This window comes from Elephas maximus, chromosome 9, assembly GCF_024166365.1.
Source record: "Elephas maximus indicus isolate mEleMax1 chromosome 9, mEleMax1 primary haplotype, whole genome shotgun sequence".
NCBI classification, from domain to species: domain Eukaryota; kingdom Metazoa; phylum Chordata; class Mammalia; order Proboscidea; family Elephantidae; genus Elephas; species Elephas maximus.
Window position 1 is genome coordinate 59,752,705 of NC_064827.1, and position 25,058 is coordinate 59,777,762.

At 39.5% G+C, this 25,058-nt stretch overlaps 1 protein-coding gene across 1 annotated transcript in view; it reads right to left on the reverse strand.

Annotated features, from left to right (window-relative positions):
• TXNDC8 (thioredoxin domain containing 8) overlaps nucleotides 1-13,304 on the reverse strand; it is a 28,866-nt gene extending 15,562 nt beyond the window's left edge. Inside the window, exons 1-4 of the mRNA XM_049896038.1 lie at nucleotides 13,281-13,304; nucleotides 9,927-10,031; nucleotides 7,674-7,733; nucleotides 4,581-4,646 (exon numbers count right to left, since the gene is read on the reverse strand). Of these exons, the coding sequence (XP_049751995.1) occupies nucleotides 4,581-4,646; nucleotides 7,674-7,733; nucleotides 9,927-10,031; nucleotides 13,281-13,304 (255 nt within the window). The remainder of the gene's footprint in view (nucleotides 1-4,580; nucleotides 4,647-7,673; nucleotides 7,734-9,926; nucleotides 10,032-13,280) is intronic.
• Between the last annotated feature and the right edge of the window lie 11,754 nt (nucleotides 13,305-25,058).

The following is a 25,058-nucleotide window of genomic DNA, read 5'->3' on the forward strand; positions in this document are numbered from 1 at the left end:
AAAGGTCCATTCCTAATGGGGATGGAGTTTCCTGATTGGTCTAGGTTTGGAGATGGAGTCCCAAGGAAGAATATGGATGAAAATGGGAGGAGCCATGGTTTCCTGGAGGAAAATCAGGTACTGTTAATAGAGAATGGAGAATAGATCCTGGGTGGGAAAAGCAACAAGTGCATAAATGCCAGGTTTGAAAGAGGATAACTAATGGGTAAGACCTAAAGCAGAGAGAGAAGATGAAATCAAGATATAATGGATAGAATCAATTTGGAAAGAGGGAAGCATTGTCATTTCTGAGATGGGAGAGGAAGTAAAAGATGATACAAAATTTAATATGTAGATGGGGAGAGTTGAAGGCATATATTCTGAATGGCTTTCATTTTCAAGTAAAAACTCAAGGGAGGGACTATGTAATGTTATTTATTTAAAAAAAATAATTTAAATATATTGCACCAGTTATATTACAGCAAATAAAAACAAATAACTAAAAACAAAATTCTACTGCCAGCATAATATATGCTCTCATTCTTCATATTTCACATAAAATCTCTACAAAGTTTAAGCATATATTCTGTATTTTGCATATATTTCTCATAACACTTTGTTAAAAAATAGTTTATTTATTTAGTTTTTGTTGCTGTTGAGGATATACACAGCAAAACATATACCGATTCAAGTTTCTACATGCACAATCCGTAACACTTTTTAATTGCATACTATTTCATAGAGTAGATACAGCAAAATTCACTTAGCCATTCTAATAAAAGGCATTTAGATGGTTTCCATTTTTATAAGAAAGAATACTAAAATTGTTATACATATAGCTGTTTATTTTTTCTTGAAGTATTACTGCAGGAAAAGTTCCCAGGAATTAAATAATTGTGTGAAAGAAAATGAACAGTTTTTCCTCCTAAATGCATTGCAAAATCCCCTTTCATAACGTATGCACAGTTGTCAGTGCTCTGGGCAATATACGGAAGTACTTGTTTCATCACACACTGAGTATTTTAAACGTTGTTGTTGTTGTCGTTAGGGGCAGTCGAGTTGGTTCCAACTCATAGTGACCTTACGCATAACAGAATGAAACACTGCTGGTCCTGGGCCATCACACGATCCTTGTTATTCTTGAGGCCATTGTTGCAGCCACTGTGTCAATCCATCTCATTAAGGGTCTTCCTCTTTTTCACTGACCCTCTATACTTTTTGGGGGTTGTTTTCTACTCTACCAAGCATTATGTCCTTCTCGAGGGACTGGTCCCTCCTGATAAAATGTCCTAAGTATGTGAGACAAAGTCTCACCGCCCTCGCTTCCAATGAGCATTCTGGCTGTACTTCCTCCAAGACAGATTTGTTCGTCCTTCTGGCAGTCCATAGTATATTCAATATTCTCTGCCAACACCATGCCAACGCCATAATTCAAAGGCATTGATTCCTCTTCGGTCCTCCTTATTTATAGTCCAGCTTTCACGTGCACATGAGGCGATTGAAAACACCACTGCTTGGGTCGGGAGCACCTTACTCCTTAAAGTGACGTATTTGCTTTTTAACACTTTAAAGAGATCTTTTGCAGCAGATTTGCCCAATGCAATATGTAGTTTGATTTCTTGACTGCTTCCCCTGTCTTCAAAATAACAACTAACACAACGCACTGAGCATGTCAGGATAGGTCTAAGTGTTTTCTGCATGTTAACTCATTTAACTCACAATACCCCTGTGAGGGAGATATTTGTTATGATCCCTGAAACAAGGCAAAGAGGTTAAGTAAATTTCTCAAGGTCCCACAGCTAGGAAGTGGTAGAACTGGTATTTGAACTGTGCAAATCTGAATCTAGAACTTGCATATTCAAACACCGTGCTGTATTGCCTTGTGATAGTTTTGTTTTTGTTTTAGCTTGTAGTCATTTCATTGGTCAAATTATTCAATTATACATTGACAGAGAATCATATTCATGCTAATCAGTCTTAATTTTTTATATGTTTATATTTAATTTTATTTTTAGGTGAAAGTTTACAGAGCAAATTAGATTCTTGTCCAAAAATGTATACATACAAATTGTTTTGTGACTTTGGCTGCAATTCCCACAATGCGTCAACACTCTCCTCCTTTCCATCCCGGGTTCCCCATGCCCATTCGTCCAGTTTTCCTCTCCCTGCCTTCTTGTCTTTGCTTTTGGGCAGGTGTTGCCCATATGGTCTTGTATATTTGATTGAACTCAGAAGCATGTGTGTTATTGCTTGTTTTATAGGCCTGTCTAATCTTTGGCTGAAAGATGGATTTTGGGAGTGGCTTCAGTTCTCAGTTAGTAGTGTGACCAGGGGCTATAGTCTTGGGGGTTCCTCCAGCCTGTCAGACCAACAAGTTTGGTCTTTTTTTGTGAATTTGAATTTTGATTGACATTTTTCTCCTGCTTTGTCCAGTACCCTCTATTGTGATCCCTGTCAAAACAGGTAGTAGTTGTAGCAAGGCACCATCTAGTTTTTCTAGGTTCAGGCTGGTGAAGGCTGCGGCTCATGTAGTTCATTAATCCTTTGGACAAATCTTTTCCTTGTACCTTTGGTTTTCTTCATTCTCCTTTGCTCTGGATGGTATGGGACCAATAGATATATCTTAGATGGCCACTTTCAAGCTTTTAAGACCCCAGAGGCTATTCAGCAAAGTAGGATGTAGAACATTTTCTTTATGGACTATGTTATGCCAGTTGACCTATATGTCCTTTGAGACAATGGTATCCAGCCCTCAGCCCCAATAATTTGGTCCCTCAAGATGTTTGGATATGTCTAGGAAGCTTCTACGACTTTGGCTTCTTCAAGTTGTACCGACTTCCTATAGTATGTGTTGTCTTTCCCTTCACCAAAGTTAACACTTGTCTACTACCTAGTTAGTGATTTGTCCTCCCCACCCCTCCCCTCCCTCAAAACCATCAAAGATTTTTTTTTCTGTGTGTAATCCTTTTCTTGGGTTTTTATAATAATAGTCTCATACATTATTTGTCCTTTTGTGATTGACTTATTTCATTCAGCATAATGTCCTCCAGATTCTTTTCTTTTTGTGAGATGTTTCACAGATTCATCATTGCTCTTTATCCTTGCGTAGTATTCTGTTGTGTGTGTGTACCATAGTTTGTTTATCCATTCATCTGTTGATGGGCACTTAGGTGGGTCCATCTTTTTGCTATTGTGAATAATGCTTCAACGAACGTGGGTGTGCATATATCTATTTGTGTCATGGCTCTTATTTTAGAATATATTCCTAGGAGTGGAATAGCAGGATTGTATGGTATTTCTATTCATAGCTTTTTAAGGAAGTGCCATATTGTTTTCCAAAATGGTTGTACCATTTTGCATTCCTGCCAGCAGTGCATAAGAGTTCCAATCTCCCCACGGCCTCTCCTACATTTGTTATTTTCTGTTTTTTTTTTTTTTTAATTTTATTTGTGCCAGTAATGTTCGGGTGAGATTGTATCTCATTGTAGTTTTGATTTGTGTTTCTCTAACGTGTCCTTTGGCTGACTGAATGTCTTCTTTGGTGAAGTGTCTGTTCATATCTTTTGCTCACTTTTTAATTAGATTATTTGTCTTTTTGTTGTTGAGGTGTTGAAGTATTTTATAGATTTTAGAGGTTAAACCTTTGTTGGATATGTCGTAGCCTAAAATTTTTTCCCAGTCTGTAGGTTCTCTTTTTACTCTTTTGGTAGAATCTTTTGATAAGCATAAATATTTAATTTTTAGGAACTCCCATTTATCTATTATCTTCTGGTGTTTGTACATTGTTAGTTATGGTTTATATTTTCTTTATGCCATGTGTTAGGGCCACCAGCATTGTCCCTATTTTTCCTTCCATGATCTTTATTATTTTAAGTTTTATGATTAGGTCTTTGATCCATTTAGAGTTAGTTTTTGTGTATGGTGTGAGGTATGGATCCTGTTTCGTTTTTTTTTACAGATGGACATCCAGTTTTTAATATTTTTTATTGTGGTAAGTATATATGTAATAAAACATCTGCCATTTCAATAATCATCACTTGTACAGTTTAGTGACATTATGTTCATCGTGTTGTTCAGCCATTACCCTTATCTGTTCCGAAATTTTCCCAGTGATAGTTTTTCGTTAACATTTTCCCAAGTATTATTAACAACTTGTATACATTCGAGTGAGAACTTCATGTCCTTTTCTGTAGATTCTTTCTTGACCGTTCCGCCTCAGTGTAGGGGTAATAGTGGGATAATTCTTATGGATTTAGACACCTCAGATGGTCTAAATGGAGAGATTTATCATAATTAAAAAATTTTTTATTGTGGTAAATGTGTGTGTAACAAACCAATTGCCATTTCAACATTCTAAACATGTAAAATTCAGTGACAATTTTGTTCATCATATTGTTCAGCCATCACCATTATCCATTTCCATGCATTTTTTTTTTTTTTTACCCCTTGTCAGTATGTAAAGTTCAAAACCCCAAAATTACATTGCTAAGTGTTAAAAGTAAATGCAGTTGTTTTATCCACCCAGGGTACTCCAGGCCTTTGTTCAGATTCTGATGATCCTATAACCCAACTCAACCCTGCCAGTTACCATGGAAACATACCTTCTTGGCTTGCTTGAACATCTGAAATGTGGGTATTATTTTGATGTTACATGTTTGGGCCAACTCCTGGGAAAAAAAAGAAATGACATAAAGTCACAGTTTTGCATGTCCTTTCCCTGTACCAAACATGTTGCTTGGTGACTTCTCAGATGGCAAATTTGAAAGCCTAGGGAGACCTGATGCATTATGGATTCTCCTGCCAAGAGCTTTTCTAACATGCCCTCAAAGTCTCCAAGTATGTTACAATAGAAGATGACTATTCCCAATATTGGTGGGCTCTCCACTCTAGGGCTCAAGGAGAGGGGCGAGAGACAGAGACTGAGAAAGAGAAGGAATGCTGAAAGGCTGAATGAACTCTATTTAAAAGACCTGTGAAAGCTTGTAGAGATGCCCCAGTGGGACCCAGTATGGAGATAGCATGTTACAAAAAATAGGAAGGAGTAAAGATATCTTTATTACAGCTCACACTTGATACATGGGGTGATATACTAATCTAGCATTTTCAGTAAGGCTTACAAATTTCTTTCTTCTAAACCTTACTTCTTTGGCCATCTTTGTGAAAGATTTGGTACCAATAGACAAGAAAATCATCTCAAATACCAATTGTTTTAATCCGTTTCAACCCACTTTCAAATGCCAGTTTTTATCTTATTTAGGAGTCAAAAGAAAATGAGCTACCCACAGGATCAACAGAATTGAACTTCTTTCTCTAATGTATCGATCATTTTATTGGCACTAAATCTCTCCCCATCACTGCAACACACACACACACACACACGCACACTTATATAATTTTCATTACCACAGTGACAACTAAAAAATAAATATCAAGAAAGAAAATTGTGCATTTTTGTTTCATCTTAAAAGATAAAGAGCTGTAATCCAATAGACAGATAATAACAAGTGTCGGCGAGGATGTGGAGAAATTGGAACCCTCATACACTACTTGTGGGGATCTAAAATGGCTCAGCCACTTTGGAACACAGTCTGCCAGTTCCCAAAAGGTTAAACACAGAGTTATCATAAAACCAAAAAAAAACAAAAACCCAAACCCAAACCCATTGTCATTGAGTCGATTCCAATTCTGCTGTCATAGTGTTTCCAATGAGTGGCTGGTGGATTCGAACTGCCAACATTTTGGCTAGCAGCCGAGCTCTTAACCGCTACGCCACCAGGGCTTGAAGAGTTACCATATGACCTAACAATTCTACTACTAGGTAGGTACGCAAGAGAAATAAAAACATATGTCCACACAAAAAAACACCTGTACTTAAATGTTTATAGCAGCATTATTGATGATAATCAGAAAGCGAAAATAACCTGAATGTCCATCAACTGCAAAATAGTTAAACAAAGTGCAGTCTATCCATACAATGGAATATTATTCGTCAATAAAAAGAAATGAAGTTCTGATACATGCTACAACACAGATGAAACTTGAAAATATTACGCTGAGAGAAGCCAGTCACAAAAGACCACATATTCTATGGTTCCATTTATATGAAATATTCAGAATAGGCTCATCTGTGGAAACAGAAAGTAGGTTAGTGGTTGCCTAGGGCTGGCAGTGGGTGGAGGAGGTGGTGGAGGAAATTAGGGGTGAATGCTAAAGGGCACAAGGTTTCTTTTTGAGGTGATGAATATGTTCTAAAATTGATTGTGGTAATGGTTGTACAACTCTGTGACTACACGAAAAACCATTGGATTGTACACTTTACATGAGTGAGTTGTATGGTACGGGAATTATATCTTAACAAAGCCATTTAAAAAAAAGAAGACAGGGAGATAATGATCGTAGACACATATTCTGAATACACAGTACATGATTCAGTTTAAAGGGCAATCAGATACTCTCACACTTCAAGAAAGCCTGAAGGAAACGAAAAAACAGAATTTCTATTATGTTCCAGGCACTATGCCATGTATTTTTTCTCATTTTATCAGAGTAGAACTGCCCCATAGGTTTTCTAAGGAACACCTGGTGGATTTGAACTGCTGAACTTTTCGTTAGCAGCCATAGCTTTTAACCACTACGGCACCACGTTTTCCTATGTAATATTATCCTGAAGCTTATTGAGGTTAAATGATCATAGTTTGCAAAACTATTAAAGAGCAGAACTGGGAGAAAAAGTTTCTTCTATTCTAAAGCTCAAATTCAATCTAATATATGAATACAAAAAAACAAACTCATCGCCATCGAGTTGATTCTGACTCATAGCAACACTATACGACAGAGTAGAACTTCCCCATAGGGTTTCCAAGGCTGTAATTTTTACTGGAGCAAACTGCCACATCTTTCTCTTGCAGAATGGGGTGGTAGGTTCAAAATGCCAACATTTTGGTTAGCAGCCGAGTGCTTAACTGCTGCACCACCAGGGCTCCTGATACATATATGAATAAAAAACAAAAATCTGTTGCCATCAAGTCAATTCTGACATCGTTCACTACCTGGCCTGGACCCAGCCTCAGAATCCTTCTCAGCAGAGTTGCTCTAAGTAGCCAGGGCCAATAGGTTAAAACTGAGTTCCAAGTGAAAAATGCTTTGCACTCCCTGCAATAGGTAATGGATCAATTTCTAAAACCTAACTCAATGTATTACAGACATTTTACTATACCTCACTTTCCTCTTGTTATATATTATGCTTTTCGTGGAATTTTTTAAGACATCACAAGGAATTCTAGGAAACCCTTCCTTCCTGTCCCTGAAGCCAACTCTCTCTTTCCCACCACCACCAAAGATAATAATAAGCCTCATTTCATTAATCAAAATGTGTCTCATTAATATACACAATGTCTCCACAAAATTACTCTAGCTAATATTTGTCCATTTATAATGAGAAAAAGTAACAATAACAGTGGCCCTATTCATATACCTGAGAGGGGAGGGGAGCAGCAGGAGAGCCACATATTTGCTTTTTTTTTTTTTTCGTAATACAAAACATGTAAAAGCATTATGAAGGCCTTTGCTACAGTCATCAGAACAAATTTTGAAATTCTTCTTGATTTTTAAATTATTTAATCACTGATAATTGCTATTCAATTACAGTGCATTTGAGTTTTAAGTATCTACACTAAAAGTTTTAAGATTCTTACCCGAGATTTGTCCACATCCACATTCGCAAACATTACATTTTGGTACTGCAGAGACATTGCCTTCAAAATAAAAGAATAAAAATTATTAGCTTAGTGTTAATACTAAAATTGTGCCTTGTGGAGAGAAAAAAAAAGAAACAAGAAAAAGGTTAAATTTGTTAAAATTTAAAATTGTTAAATTTGAGTACAATCAATTTGAATAAAAGTTCATTTTAATGTCAAAAGTTGTCTGCTTTAAGAATTGCAGTTAGTATTAGAATTGCTTCAGATGGATTCAAGGGTTTGAGTCAAAAAAGTTGACATGTTAGACATTTTGATCAAAGATTCCATAGAAAAACCCTGAACAAAAAGGGAAAAAAGTATGGAATAGAATTCCGAATTCTCATGGAATCCAGATTTTCTGGAACTGTGGAGGCTGGATAAACCCCCTAAACTATTCCTGAGTTAAACTTTATACCTCAAACCAAAAGCATCCCCTGAAGTCTTCTTTAAGCCAAATAATAGTTTAGCTTAACTAGTAAAGAATGTCTTGAGCATTGTGTTGTTTTAAAGAACTATCTGTTTGGGATCAAATTCACAATAGCAACTGAAAAGGTTAGATAGGAAGCTGAGGGGGCAGTGAGTTTATATTAATGGGGGAGAAACAATTCTGAAAAGGAGGGTAAGAATGTTTGTACAACTGAAAGAATGTAATCAATGTCGATGAAATGCACATGTAGAAATTGTTGACTTGGTGTATGTTCTGCTGTGTATATTTTTAATAAGAACAAAAAATAAACCACTTTTTAAAAAAGTTGAAATGTTAGAAACCTCAATAAAAATAAACCAGAGTATTTTTGGTTAGGCCAAGTATCATGGATTGAATTGTGCCCCCCCCCAAAATATGTGTCAACTTGGTTAGGCCAAGTATTGAGTGGTTGTCCTCCATTTTGTGATTGTAATTTTATGTTAAAGAGGATTAGGGTGGGATTGTAACACCCTTACTAAGGTCATGTCCCTGATCCAGTGTAAAGGGAGTTTCCCTAAGGTGTGGCCTGTACCGCCTTTTATTTTACAAGAGATAAAAGGATAGGGGAGCAGGCAGAGAGTTGGGGACCTCATACCACCAAGAAAGCAGTGCCAGGAGCAGAGTACATCCTTTAAACTCAGGGTCCCTGCATGGAGAAGCTCCTAGTCCAAGGGAAGATAGATGAGAAGGCCGACAGAGAGAGAAAGCCTTCCACTGGAGCTGATGCCCTGAATTTCAACTTTTGGCCTATTTTACTGTGAGGAAATAAACTTCTCTTTGTTAAAGCCACCCACTTATGGTATTTCTGTTATAGCAGCACTAGATGACTAGGACACCAAGGAATCAAAGCTTCTTTAGATTTGAAGTAATAGGTCTCACAAAATTGACATAAGTGTAAAACAAGAAATAATGAAAAGAAAATGTCTTGAGATTCTTTTTGAAGTATTTTTTACCAAAAGAAAGAAAGCTGTTTGTGGGGCTATAGGAAAATGAACTAGATGAAACATTGTGTAGCCATTAAAATTATAATTTGGAAACTATGAAAAACATAAGCCAATATGCATATAAAAAAGATCTGACTATAAATATAGACTTCAAATACATAGAATATTTTAAGTAGAACAAAGACAAGAAAGCAATATGTAAGACATGTGATTTCTTCTGATAAAAGGGTTGAAGGATTGGGGGAGTTTATTTATTTATATTATGGTGCTATTGATATAGCTAAAAATAATTAAAATGTTTACCTGTAATCTATTCTAATATTTGGAAGTTCTGAACTTGTGAAATTTGCTAAATTATCATTATTCTAATATGAATAATCCATTCATTTGTACAAATGAACTTTTTTTCCCCCCATATCTTGATGTTCTTTGCAACACTATCCATAGAAAAGTAGCACTAATCTTCTGGTGTCTGTACAAATTATCTAATTAGATCTCAGTATATTATCTTCAGGGCTCTGGTAGCACAGTGGTTAAGAGCTTTGGCTGCCAACCAAAAGGTCAGCAGTTCAAATCCCTGGAAACTATACGGGGCAGTTACACTCTGTCCTATAGGGTCACTATGAGTCGAAATCGACTCGATGGTGATGGGTTTTTTTTTTTTTGGTTATACTATTTCAGATTAATCAGGATGGAAAAAAAATTATGGCTCATAAATATCAAACTTCAGAATTATTAGAAAAATGTTTCAGGACTTTAAATTCCTTCTAGAAATGTGGGGTAGATGCTGGAGATACTTACCTGAATAAGAGGGCACATCCTTTTGCAGGGACCACACCATTTTGCAGAAAACTCAACCACCACAAGTTTGCATCCAGCAGTTTTCAAAAATGTTTGGAATTCATCCTGAAACCAGAACATAAATGAGAAAAAGTGCAAAACCACTGAATAGCATGAAGTCTTGCAGAGAATAAAATCAAAGTTTAGCTCCTAAAAATCTTAACCAGGTGACCCACTCCATTGTTCTCCAGCTGGCCCCACCTTTGCTAAATGTCCCTGAGGCCAAATATATTTCTCTTTTTAAGTACATATGTTGTTGTTTTGTGCCAACAAATAGATTCCAACTCATAATGACCCTATAGGACAGAGTAGAACTGTCATGTAGTGTTTCTAGGGCTGTAAATCTTTACAGGAGCAGACTGCCACATCTTTCTCCTGCAGGGCAACCGGTGGGTCAGAACCACCAACCTTTCAGTAAACAGCTGAACACTTAAGCACTGCACCACCAGGGCTCCTTGTAAGTGCATATAAATGCACAAAAAAGACTAGGAGTCTATTCACCAACCCCCAAACCAAGACCAAATCCATTGCTGTCCAGTCCACTCTGACTCATGGAGATCCCACATGTTTCAGAGTAGAATTGTACTCCATAGAGCTTTCAATGGCTGTAATTTTATGGAGCAAGCTCCTTAGACTGCTAACCTAAAGGCTGGCAGCTCAAATACACCAAGCATTACTATGGAAGAAAAGGCCTGGCGATCTGCTTCTGTTAAGATTACAACCAAGAAATCCCTACGGAACAGTTTTATTCTGTAACGCAAGGTCAAGGTGAGTCAGAATTGACTCAATGGCAACTAAAAACAACAACAATCTTATGGAAGCAGATTCCTAGTACCCTATGGAGTGGATAATATTATTCTCCTTATTTTACAAATAAGAAAACTGAAATTAATTTTCTCATGGCCAACCAGCTGGTGAGTAGTGTAGTTGGGATTGTTAATCTAGGAGCTCTGAGTCTAGAATCCATTTCCTTAACCACTACACAAGATTATCTCCTGAGCTCTCCATAGTATTAGAAGTCATTCTCACTCTCACTGGCCCTAATTGTGTCATGGGCTCACCCAAGCATTAAGACAAGGGGGAGGAGATGGAAGATCACTAATTGGATTGAGTCAAGCAAGGCCAACCACTGGAATTGCGAGGTGGAGTTAATCCCATACAAACAGCATACCTGCTGTGCAATAGAGGTCTTGACAATTAGGTTGCCACTTGGCTTAGTTTTCAAGCAGGTAAAACTAATGACTTAGAGGCTACTCACTAAAATCATTAGACGCTTCTCTTCCTTTACCAGTATGCCTTTTTTTTTCTAACACAGGGGTAATTCACCTTTCAGAGAGCCATGCCAAGCTCCATTTCTCACATGTATGTGAAAGTCAGAAGGTAGTTGCCGTCTTCACAAGCCCACAAATGCCGTTCACCTCCCAGTAGTTGTTATTGGGCCCCTGAACTTCGCTTGGCTAAGTGATCTGAATGGAATACTCCCATAGAATAAGTATTTATTCAACATATGTCTATTGAGGCCTACACTATACCAGGCACTGCACAAGTTGGTAGGAAAGAGCTGTGTACATACAAAAAAAAAAAAACAAAAACACACACACAACAAAGTATTTCCTGCCTTAACAGAGGAAATTTTAGATGGGGAAGCTGACAATAAGATCAGCAAGTAAAATATATAGTTTATTAGTGATAATTACTAATAAAGAAAAAAAGAGAAAAGTAAAGTAAAAAGAAAGGATGGGGATTGGATTGCAACTGGAGTCTAGGTGACCAAGTTTTGCTTTGATAAGAAGGTGACATTTGAATAAAGACATGAAGGAGACAACAGCCCCTCAGGAAAGGTCACTGGAGAGGTGAGGTCAGAGGTGGGGTGAGGCCCCAAGCTATTGTGTGAGATTCCAGAAAATTAAAAAAAAAAAAAAAAATGAAGTGCCAAAAGCATTAGCAAATGTGTGCTATTTTAAAACACTTTCTCATTTCAAAGTTACAGGACAATGCCTTCTTTTTTCAATCTGGTCAGTGTTACTTCTGTGACCTTATCTATAGCTGCATTTGGGGAAAATGTCAAAAGTCAAAACTACTCCTAGTGTCTTGAGGCCCAGGCCCTAGGCTCCTCTCTCTCTACTCCTCCCTGCCTTCCAGGAATGAGGCCTGGCATCAGAAAGTCAGGATTCTGATACCCAATTTACCCCTTAAATGAAAAACTAAAAAACACAAAAACCAGTGCTATTGAGTCAATTCCACATCCTAGCGGCCCTGTAGGAGAAAGTAGAGCAGGCCCGTAGGATTTCCAGGGTACAAATCTTTACCAGAGCAGATCACCAGATCTTTTCCGTGGTGGAGCCAATCATGGGTTTGAACTGCCAAACCTTCAGTTAGCAGCCAAGTGCTTAACCACTGCGCCACCAAGGCTCCTTCTCTTTAAATGAGGTGGGACGGTAACCTCTCTTTTGGAGACAATTTTCTTTTACAATCCACTTAAGGCAAATTTAATACAAATACACTCTAGCGTTTTATAGGGCATGTGATAATAAATAAATAAATAAATAAATTAAGAACTAGTTCTGAATTTATAGCCATACAATTACAAAGAAATGTTATTACGAGAAGATAAACACATGTACTCCGAGATATAATCAGATATTTACTTTGCTTTTTGATCTTAGACTCTTTAGACTGTCTATTGATTATCTGAGAAATAATCAATAAAATTCTTAAATAGAATTTAGCTAGTGATTTAATTATCAAAAATATTTTAGAGGCAGTTTTATTCTTTGAAAAATAAGAAATTATTGCTGCTTTATGTATGTATTTATATTTGTCGTGGCAATAATATTGGTCAATGGATAGAAAGCAGCTTTATAAAATAGCCACCTAAGGAATTGCTGATACACTGGCCATCATTTTTTCTACCCCGTTCCATAGGTGTATCTGGAGTTGCCTCTCTTTTCCCTACATAATACAAAGACTGAATTCTTTCAACTTCACGGACTTCTTGGGGTACAGCTAAGGTGACACCAGTGGGATCAGGCACAGGATATATTAGGAGCTGGCCTGGATCCATGTAGAATCAGACCAGATAGTAAGAATCAGGAGCAACAAAACTCTTTTTGATCAATTTGATCCTTCGCTACTGGTCTAGATAGTGCCATCCTCTAAAGACCAACCTGAAGAGTAAGAGTAAGAAATTTAAAATCTACCCTTGGTACACAGCAACAAAGGAATACTGGATGGAGGATATAATTCTTAAAATTTATCAAATTTATTCTCAAGATGGTCTGATGAACTGTTCAATGAAGCCAAATAAGTACTTGCCATGTTCTTAATAATCTGTATCATGATTTACACCTGGGAATTGCTGATGATGATCTCTTGTTGGCTCCGTGAGTCCACTGTATCTATTACAGGATCCTAGCTGGAATATCAGGGTAGCTTCTCTGTGATGTCATTCAACATGTCATCTCAGAACCTGGAATTTGGCAGATTTGGGGTCTAATTTCTCTTCCATGCCATGACTTGGACCAAGAATCAGCAAATGGAGGGCCTTTTATGGAAAATTAGTACTGTGTCTGGTTTTGATCTTTTATCACCTGTTTCCACACACTCCTCTTGCTACCCCTCCCCTCCCCCCCCACCCCCGCCCCACCAAATGTGAAGTAGATAAGTTAATGTTAAGTAGATGAAAGATATTTTCATTTAGGATTTTTCAAAGGGCTGTTTCTGGTTAAATTGAGAAAAATACAAAAACTTTAATCCTATTATAAGTTTCCCATAAATTTGGTTTTATGAGTCGCCCCCGAACTTTGTTATTTTATCCTAATTATTTAGGAGGTAAAGAAACTTTACTTTTATAAACTAGATCAGGTGTCAGCAAACTTTTTCTGTGACCATTATAGGCCCAGATAATATTGCAGGCTTTTTGGCCACATAGTCTTTGTTACACATTCTTTGTTTTTATAACCTTATAAAAATGTAAGAACAGTTCTTAGCTGATGGGCCTTACAAAAACAGCAGCAGTTTGCTATCCCCCGCATGTGATGATTGTCATTTTTGAGAATTTAACGTTAGAAAAAACCACCACGGCCACGGCCAACATTCCTCAAATCTTCTTCAGCACGATGTTGACAACAAAAGTAGCAGAATTCTACAATAAAACAAAAAGAGCAAGATCTTTTTGGTTTTTCCATGCACCCAGCCAAACCTTTCAGGAATGAGGTACTTTCCCTTCCTTTCTGACATTGGAGGAAGGATGAAGCATAGTATTGCTTGTATAGACATAGACCAGGTTGGTTTTTATAGTGGAAATCTGTCAGTTGCTTCCCAGCATCTATTCCTCCTATCTTTCACTGATTTTTTTGGGGGGAGGGGGGAAGGTGAATTCATCTATTTTAAAGCAGCTATGCAGTTTGTGTGGGATTAACCTTACCCCAAAATCCAGGGGTAAACAAAAACAAGTTGCTGTCAAATCGATTCTGACTCATAGCAACCCTATAGGACAGAATAGAACTGCCCCATAGGGTTTCCAAAGAGTGCCTGGTGGATTCAAATTGCTGGCCTTTTGGTTAGCAGCCATAGACCCTGATTATCTTAATCCAATAAGCGATGCTATCCCTCTGGCAAAGGGCTAATGAAGAGAGCAAGAAAGGAAAAGAAAGCAATTGCTAGAACTTGTGACAAGGAGCTCTGGTGGCACAGTGGTTAAGTTTTCAACTGCTAACCAAAATGTCAACAGTTCCAGCCGCCCAGCTGCGGCACAGGAGAAAAGACCTGGTGATCTGCTTCTGTAAAGATTTACAACCTAGGAAACCCTATGGGGACAGTTCTACTCTGTCTTATAGGGTCCTATGAGTCGGAATTGACTCGACAGAGCACAACAACAGGATTTGTGACAGAAATTACTAGAATTTTCTCCTTCCCCATCTGGATGCAAACAAGAAGCTGCTGGCAGCTATATTAAAACACATGTGAACTCAATCTTTAAGGCCAACATTTTAGAAAGCAGTTAGGAGATACGGAGGGAGCCCTGGTAATGGTAGTGGTTAACTTCTCAGCTGCTAACCGAAAGATTGGCAGTTGGAGCCCACCAGATGCTCTGTGGGAGAAAAATGGGGCAATCTGCTTCCATAAAGATTACAGTCTCTGAAACCCTATGGGGCAATTCAACTCTGTCCTATAGGGTTGCTATGAGTCAGAATCGACTTTTCGGTTAGGGAGATGCAGAGGAAACTTGGGTCTTCAGTGACACCTTGATCCACTGGATTAAGCTTTGCCAGAGGCCTGACCAAAGTCTGGAGTTTTCAGTTACAGGAGACAATAAATTTTGTTTGTAGTTTAAGCAGATTAAGTTGGGATTTTGGATACTTACCCAGGAGGCATTCTGATGCAACATTGTAGAAATTTCTTCACTTGGGTCAAATTGCAAGAATTATGATTTAACATCATCATTGGTGTTTAAATATGTCTCAAATAAAATACACAATAGTAGAACAAAATCCCTGGAGAAGGACATTATGCTTGGTAGAGTAGAGGGTCAGTGAAAAAGAGGAAGACCCTCAACGAGGTGGATTGACACAGTGGCTGCAACAATGAGCACAAGCAAAACAACAATTTCGAGGATGGTGCAGGACCAGGCAATGTTTCTTTCTGTTGTACATAGGGTCGCTATGAGTTGGAACCAACTCAATGACCCCAAACAACAACACCAACAGAGCAAAATCTAACTTTAGGATCTAGCAATTAATTTCTGGCCCCCAATAAGTCTGGGCTCAAAACTTTCATTAATGCTCTGAAATGCTCATTTTCTAACTGGCATCTTGGTGACCTGATTGGTGATCTAAACTTCTAAGACTCTCTGACTGCCTAACCTTTATCAAGGGAGAATGCAGAAAGATAATGAGCTTTGGAATGGGACAAGTGTTATTTTTTCTCACTTCACAGAGTATGAGAGGAAAAAAGCTTGGATAAAACAATCCAGCTTCAAATCCAAGTTCTGCTGTTGTAAGACCTTCAGCAAACTACTGCTAATCTAAGATTCTATTTTCACATCTGTGAAATGGGGCTAATGCCCACCTCATGGGGTATGGTGAGAACGAACAGATTACAAGTGTGTACAATTCCTAGCCCAACCAGCCAAAGCATGCATTCCACTTGGACCTTCCATGTTTAAATTTCTGAAAGGGCCCTCTTAACCTCTGAGAGAGCAGAAAGTAAACAGGAATTTGGCTTGCTCCCTTCTGGGCTGGTAGAACTCTCAACATGAAAAGAAGCAAGGTGTAAAGCACAGGCTGCAAACTTGCTGTCTGCAGGCTTTTGATACATACTGTATTGGCCACAACAAATTTGAATTAGTTGCCAACATTTATCAACTAGAATATTTTAGGAAAAAAAAAAATCCTACTCCTCTTTAGTCCTGTGTTGCATGATAACTGTCAACAGGAGTAAGTAGTGGCAATCTATTCTCCCCAGTTGACCCTTGTCCCCACCGTTTTCTACTGCTTCCAGAACTCAAGGTAGAGCGGCAGATGCCATTTTTGTTGTGCGTGTGCAGCTACATTTCTTACACGACGATAAAAGGTACTCGAGGTATTTCTAATGTCCTTGTGTGTTGCTCCCCTCCCCACCCCCTGCGCTACTTTCCTTAATTATATTACTTGCCTGGACCCCTGATTTTGAGGTCTCTTGCTTCCACCATCACCCTTAGGAATTTTATTAAGTTATACGTTGAAAATCTTGTCTCCTTTTCCTTCTTTTTCTCTCTTTTCCATTCCAGAAGGAAAGATGGATAATAACAGGGTTTCTCAGAGCAAGCTTTCTCCACTGCAGCACTGTTAACATTTTAGGTTGAATAATTCCTTGTTTTGTGTGTGTGTGTGTGCGCGCGCGCGCTGTTCTGTGCATTGTAGGATGTTTCGCAGTATCCCTGTTCTCTACTTACTAGATGCCAGTAGCACCCTCAAGTGGTGACAACCAAAAATGTCCCCCAAACCAAAAAACCAAACCTGTCGCCTTCGAGTCTATTCTAACTCAGAGTGACCCTGTAGAACAGGGTAGAACTGCCCCATAGAGTTTCCAAGGAGCGCCTGGTGGATTTGAACTGCTGACCTTTTGGTTAGCAGCTGTAGGACTTAACCACTGCACTACCACGGTTTCAGACATTGCCAAATGTCCCAGGGGGCAAAATTGCCTTCAGTTGAGAATCATTGCTTCAAAGTGTGAGTTTGGTTCTAAGCTTTCATATATGTTGTCTCACAACTTCCCAGTTAAGGGTGATTGTGTCCACTCTACAGATGACATGTGGAGTAAGTTTAGAAAGCTGCTAGCTAGAAGTGACCAGTTTAGAATTCAAAGCTATGTTACTTGTCACATAAGGAGAAACATGGGATCAGCTAAAATACGCAGGTCTCATAGAAAGCCATTTCGTACTGAATGAACCAGATTCAGAGCAAATTCCTTTTCCTCTGCACCAAGAAAAAGATCTACCATCTCCATGCTCCTTTCCTTACAAAATTAGTTCTTCCTGAACTTCACTCCATTTGGGAAGAAGATAGGACCCGATCAACTCTCAGACAAAATATTGTACCAGCAAACTCCTGTCTCTGTGTTCCCAGAAATCAAGCAAGGCCAGGTGAGTACTTTTGCCCTTTAGTACTGGGATTTATAGACTTTTCCACAGAACTCGCTGCTAAGCTTACCCAGCCCAAGGGCTAGGAGAGTACAAGCTGATGACTCACAGAACTGGTGGTACTGAGGGAAGAAGTTCAAGCTGTACTGAAGCGTTGGTGAAAATCAAGACCCCAGGAACTGATGGAATACCAATTGTCTTAGTTATCTAGTGCTACTAAAATAGAAATACCACAAGTGGGTGGCTTTGACAAATAAAAATTAATTTTGTCACAGTTTAGGAGGATAGAAGTCTGAATTCAGGGTGCCAGCTGTAGGGGAAGGTGTTCTCCCTCTGTCACTTTGGAGGAAGGGCCTTGTCTCTTCTGAGCTTCTACACCAGGGTGATATTCATGTGACTTGGCAGGTGTCTTCCCTCATCTCTGCTTCTAGCTGGCTTGTTTAATCTCTTTACACCTCAAAAAAGATTGACTCAAGACACAGTCTGCACTAATCCTGACTCATTAGCATAACAATCTATTCTCAAATGAAGTTAGAATTTATAGCACATATTTTTGGGGGACACAATTTGTGATTGTTAAGGTTGTTTGTCAACTTGGTTGGGCCATGATTCTCAGTGGTTTGGCAGTTATGATGTAGTTTGGCAATCATATGATGATATGATTATTTCCATAATGAGACTGGATATAATGTGATCATCTCCATGATGGGATCTGCTGTGAGTAGCCAATCAGTTGAAAGTGAGTTTCCCTGGGGGTGTGGCCTGCATCGAATGTAAGTGGACTTTCTGAAAAGGCTCCCCGGCTTTTGCTTGCTCTGAATCGTGCAGCTGGCTCCTGTTTGTCTGACCTCTGGTTCTTGGGACTTGAGCGAGCGGCTTACCTGCCATCTTGTCTGCCAATGTTGGGATTCATCAGTCTTCACAGTCTGTGAGGAAGAGGCCTGCTATCTCTCCTGCCAACCTTGAGTTTGCCAGCCCCTGTGGCTATGTGAATTAGAAGTCTTCAGCCTGACCCACAGACTTGGGACCTTCCAGGCTTTACAGTCCCATGAGTCATTTCCCTGATATAAATCTCTCTATATAAGTATTTATACACTTTTCTGGTTTTGTTTCTCTAGAGAACCCTGCCTAAGACATAATTCAATCAGTAACATTCCACTCTTTGGCACCTAAAAATTCATGTCCTTACCACATATAAAACACATTCAACCCATCACATCATCCCAAAAGTCTTATATCAATTCTCAGTCCAAAATCTCATCTTCCGTATCATTTAAATCAAATGTGGGTGATATTTTAGGTGTATTCCATCCTGGGACAAAATTCCTCTTCATCTGTGAACCTATGAAATCTAGAATACAAGTTATCTGTTTCCAAAGTACAACGGTGAAAGAGGTACAGGGTAGACATTCCCATTATGAATGGGAGAAATTGGAGGGAAAGAAGTGATAACAAGTACTAACCAAGTCCAAAACCCAGCAGAACAAATTACATGAGCTCTCAGGGCATGAAAACAATCCTCTCTTCTCTGAGACCATCTGGGCAATGGTCCTGCCCTCCAGATTCTGAGCATTGGTCATACTCTCTAGATTTTGGGTGGAGGCCCTCAGCCCTGGGCTTCAGCTTCATCCTACCAGGCCCACTAGGATGGCAACTCTGCTCCATCAGCTTTGGGTGGCCCCATTCTCCTATTCCGTCTGAGTGGTGACCCCACCCCCTTGGCCCCAGCAGGCCCCATTCTTGGGTATAGCAGCCCCACCCTTTCAGCACTGGGGGGCAGCCTTATCACCTTGGCACACCTTAATGACAGCCCCACACTCAGGAGGTGAGTTAGCGAAGATCCTATTCTTTGGAACCTAGGAGGCTATGGCTCCACCCTTTGAAAATGAGCAGACCCTGCTTCCCATGCTTCTTCCAATAGTTCTGTTGATCTCTGAGCTGCTCCAGGGATGGTCCTTTTCTTTTCTTGGAGGACAACATATGCAGTTCCTTTGGCCAGTCTCCTGCCTATAGAATTCCAAAGTGCACAGCTTTCTTTCCTTTGTTCTCTGTCCCCTTCGGTCTAAGCTGCTGGGTTTTACGCTGTGGTAGTTGGTTAAATCTATCAGCCACAGGCTTAATCTCTTTAACAAAAGATTGTGTAGCCCAGTCCTTGGTGAACATTCTAGGACACACATCCTTAGTTCGTATGACAGAATTGTCCAAATCTTTATGTTCTGTTTTAATTTTGCACAGTTCATTTTTAAGTCCATTTCTTTCCACTCGCATTTTACTATAAGCAGCAAGAAGAAACCACACGGCCACTTTAAAGTCTTGACTAGAAATCTCATCAGCCAGACATCCAAGTTCATCAGTTACAAGTCCTGCCTTCTACCAAACATTTGAACATTATTCAGATAAATTCTTTGCCACTGCACAAAAAGCAGTGCCCTTCTTCCATTGTCCAGTCCCATGTTCATCATTTTCTTTTAAACCTCACTAAAAGCACATTTAATGTCCACATTTCTAGCAACATTCTGCTGTTGGTGTCATAAGTATTCTCTAAGATGATAAAGACTTTCTTTATAGCTCTCCTCACATCCTTCTGAGCCCTCACCAAAATTGCCTTTGACACCCATAATTCTACCAACAGCCTCTTTATGGAAATCTAGGCTTTTCTATGAGTCAGAATCAACTCCATGGCAATGGGTAATGGTAATGGGTAGGCTTTTACTACTGTTGTTGTTGTTTGTTGTTAGGGGCCATTGAGTCGGTTCCGACTCATAGCAACCCTATGCACAACAGAACGAAACACTGCTCAGTCCTGCACCAACCTCACAATCATTGTTATGCTTGAACTCATTGTTGCAGCCACTGTGTCAATCCACCTCGTTGAGGGTCTTCCTCTTTTCTGCTGACCCTGTACTCTGCCAAGCATGATTTCCTTCTCCAGGGATTCATCCCTCCTGACAACATGTCCAAAGTATGTAAGACGCAGTCTCACCATCCTTGCCTCTAAGGAGCATTCTGGCTGCACTTCGTCCAAGACAGATTTGTTCGTTCTGTTGGCAGTCCATGGTATATTCAATATTCTTCGCCAGCACCACAATTCAAAGTCATCAACTCTTCTTCGGTCTTCCTTATTCCTTGTCCAGCTTTCACATGCATATGATACAATTGAAAATACCATGGCTTGGGTCAGACGCACCTTAGTCCTTAGGGTGACATCTTTGCTTTTCAACACTTTGAAGAGGTCCTTTGCAGCAGATTTGCCCAATGCAATGCATCTTTTGATTTCTTGACTGCTGCTTCCATGGCTGTTGATTGTGGGTCCAAGTAAAATGAAATCCTTGACAACTTCAATCTTTTCTCTGTTTATCATGATGTTGCTCATTGGTCCAGTTGTGAGGATTTTTGTTTTCTTTATATTGAGATGTAATCCATACTGAAGGCTGTGGTCTTTGATCTTCATTAGTAAGTGCTTCAAGGCCTCTTCACTTTCAGCAAGCAAGGTTGTGTCATCTGCATAACGCAGGTTGTCTTTCATCAATCCTGATGCCCCATTCTTCTTCATATAGCCCAGCTTCTCATATTATTTGTTCAGCATACAGATTAAATAGGCATGGTGAAAGAATACAACCCTGCCGCACACCTTTCCTGACTTTAAACCAATCAGTATCCCCTTGTTCTGCCAGAACAACTGCCTCTTGATCCATGTAAAGGTTCCTCATGAGCACAATTAAGTGTTCTGGAATTCCCATTCTTCGCAGCGTTATCCATAGTTTGTTATGATCCACACAGTCGAATGCCTTTGCATAGTCCATAAAACACAGGTAAACATCCTTCTGGTATTCTCTGCTGTCAGCCAGGATCCATCTGACATCAGCAATGATATCCCTGGTTCCATGTCCTCTTCTGAAACTGGCCTGAATTTCTGGCAGTTCCCTGTCGATATACCACTGCAGCCGTTTTTGAATGATCTTCAGCAAAATTTTGCTTGCGTGTGATATTAACGACATTGTTCTATAATTTCCACATTCGGTTGGATCACCTTTCTTGGGAATAGGCATGAATATGGATCTCTTCCAGTCAGCTGGCCAGGAAGCTGTCTTCCGTATTTCTTGGCATAGACAAGTGAGCAACTCCAGTGCTGCATCTGTTTGTTGAAACATCTGAATTGATATCCCATCAATTCCTGGAGCCTTGTTTTTCACCAATGCCTTCAGAGCAGCTTGGACTTCTTCCTTCAGTACCATCGGTTCCTGATCATATGCCACCTCTTGAAATGGTTGAATATCGACTAATTCTTTTTGGTATAATGACTCTGTGTATTCCTTCTATCTTCTTTTGATGCTTCCTGCATCCTTTAATATTTTCCCCATAGAATCATTCACTATTGCAACTCGAAAATTGAATTTTTTCTTCAGTTCTTTCAGCTTGAGAAACCCGAGCCTGTTCTTCCCATTTGGTTTTCCATCTTCAGCTCTTTGCACATGTCATTATAATACTTTGTCTTCTCGAGAGGCCCTTTGAAATTTTCTGTTCAGTTCTTTTACTTCATCAATTCTTCCTTTTGCTTTAGCTGCTCGACGCTCAAGAGCAAGTTTCAGAATCTCCTCTGACATCCATCTTGGTCTTTTCTTTCTTTCCTGCCTTTTCAGTGAGCTCTTACTTTCTTCATGGATGATGTCCTTGATGTCATTTCACAACTCGTCTGGTCTGCGGTCACTAGTGTTCAATGTGTCAAATCTATTCTTCAGATGGTCTCTAAATTCAGGTGGGGTATACTCAAGGTCATACTTTGGCTCTCGTGGACTTGCTCTGATTTTCTTCACTTTCAGCTTGAACTTGCATATGAGCAGTTGATGGTCATTCCACAGTCGGCCCCTGGCCTTGCTCTGACTGATGATATTGAGCTTTTCCATTGTCTCTTTCCACAGATGTAGTCAATTTGATTTCTGTGTGTTCCATCTGGTGAGGTCCCTGTCTATAGTTGCCGTTTATGTTGGTGAAGAAGGTATTTGCAATGAAGAAGTCGTTGGTCTTGCAAAATTCTATCATTCGATCTCCGGCATTGTTTCTATCACCAAGGCCATATTTTCCAACTACTGATCCTTCTTCTTTGATTCCAACTTTCCCATTCCAATCGCCAGTAATTACCAATGCATCTTGATTGCATGTTTGATCAATTTCAGACTGCAGCAGCTGATAAAAATCTTCTGCTTCTTCATCTTTGCCCCTAGTGGTTGGTGCGTAAATTTGAATAATAGTCATATTAACTGGTCTTCCTTGTAGGCGTATGGATATTATCCTATCACTGACAGCGCCGTACTTCAGGATAGATCTTGAAACGTTCTTTTTGACGATGAATGCAACACCATTCCTCTTCGAGTTGTCATTCCCAGCATAGTAGACTATATGATTGTCCGATTCAAAATGGCCAGTACTAGTCCATTTCAGCTCACTAATGCCTAGGTTATCGATGTTTATGCGTTCATTTCATTTTTGACGATTTCCGATTTTCCTAGATTCATACTTCGTATGTTCCAGGTTCCGATTATTAATGGATGTTTGCAGCTGTTTCTTCTCATTTTGAGTCGTGCCACATCAGCAAATGAAGGTCCTGAAAGCTTTACTCCATCCACGTCATTAAGGTCAACTCTGCTTTGAGGAGGCAGCTCTTCCCCAGTCATCTTTTGAGTGCCTTCCAACCTGGGGGGCTCATCTTCCAGCACTATATCAGACAGTGTTCCGCTGCTATTTGTAAGGTTTTCACTGGCTGATGCTTTTCAGAAGTAGACTGCCGGGTCCTTCTTCCTAGTCTGTCTTAGTCTGGAAGCTCAGCTGAAACCTGTCCTCCGTGGGTGACCCTGCTGGTATCTGAATACTGGTGGCATAGCTTCCAGCATCACAGCAACACACAAGCCCCCACTGTACAACAAACTGACAGACACACCTACTATTAGGCATCTTAAAACTGTTACAGCCTCTGCCTATACCCAGTTCCAAAACAGCTTCTACATTTTAGGTATCTGTTAGAGCAGCAGCCCAATACCCATACAAAATTCTGTCCTAGTTATCTAAAAAAAAACTAGTGCTGCTATAACAGAAATACCACAAGTGGGTTGCTTTAACACAGAAATTTATTTTCTCACAGTTTCGGAGGCTAAAAGTCTGAATTCAGAGTGCTGGCTCTAGGGGAAGACTTTCTCTGTCAGCTCTGGAGGAAGGTCCTTATCTATTCAGCTTGTTTCCTGGTTCCTTGGAGATCTCCATGTGGCTTGGCATCAATCTTCCCCCATCTCTGCTTCTAGCTTGCTTCTTTAATCTCTTATATCTCAAAAGTGATTGAGTCAGATACACCCTAAACGAATCCAGCTGCATTAACATAACAAACACAATCCATTCCAAATGGGATTATAACCACAGGCTTAGAGGTTAGGATTTACAACACGTATTTTTGGAGAATACAATTCAATCCATGACACCAATTGAGATGTTTCAATAAATGGATGCAATGCTGGAGGCACTCACTCATCTATGCTAATAAATTTGGAAGACTGGTACCTGGCTGTCATGGATTGAATTCTGTCCCCCTAAAAATGTGTGTATCAACTTGGTTAGGCCATGATTCCCAGTATTGTATGGTAGTCCTCCATTTTGTGATTGTAATTTTATGTTGAGAGGGTTAGGGTGGGATTGTAACACCACCCTCACTCAGGTCCCCTCTCTGATCCAAGGTAAAAGGAGTTTCACTGGGTGTGTCCTGCGCCACCTTTTATCTGAAGACATAAAAGGAAAAGGAAGCAAGCAGAGAGTGGGGGACCTCATACCACCAAGAAAGCAGCACTGAGAGTAGAGCGAGTCCTTTGTACACGGGGTCCCTGCACCTGAGAAGCTTCTTGACCAGGGGAAAATTGAAGACAAGGACTTTCCTCCAGAGCTGACAGGGGGAGAAAGACTTCCCCTGCAGCTAACACCCTGAATTTGGACTTGTAACCTACTAGACTGTGAGAAAATAAATTTCTCTTTGTTAAAGCCATCCACTTGTAGTATTTCTGTTATAGCAGTACAAGATGGCTAAGACATTGGCCAACCGACTGGAAGAGATCCATATATGTGCCCATTCCAAAGAAAGGGCACATATCCAATGGCATGTGGAAATTATTGAGCAATATCATTAATATAACATGCAAGTAAAATTATGCTGAAGATAATTCAAAAATAGTTGCAGCAGTACATTGCCAGGGAACTGCCAGAAATTCAAGCTGGATTTAGAAGAGGACATGGAACAAGGAATATTATTACTAATGTTAGATGGGTCTTTGTTGAAAGTAGAGAATACTAGAAAGATGTTTAAAACCAAAACAAAGGGGCCAAAGACTCAAAGGGAGACCAAGACAGAAAGAACCATTCTCACTCTTCATTCATCCCTGCAATGTGCATTAAAGAAAATGAATGAAATATATGTGTAAAATACTGTGGCAAGGGCA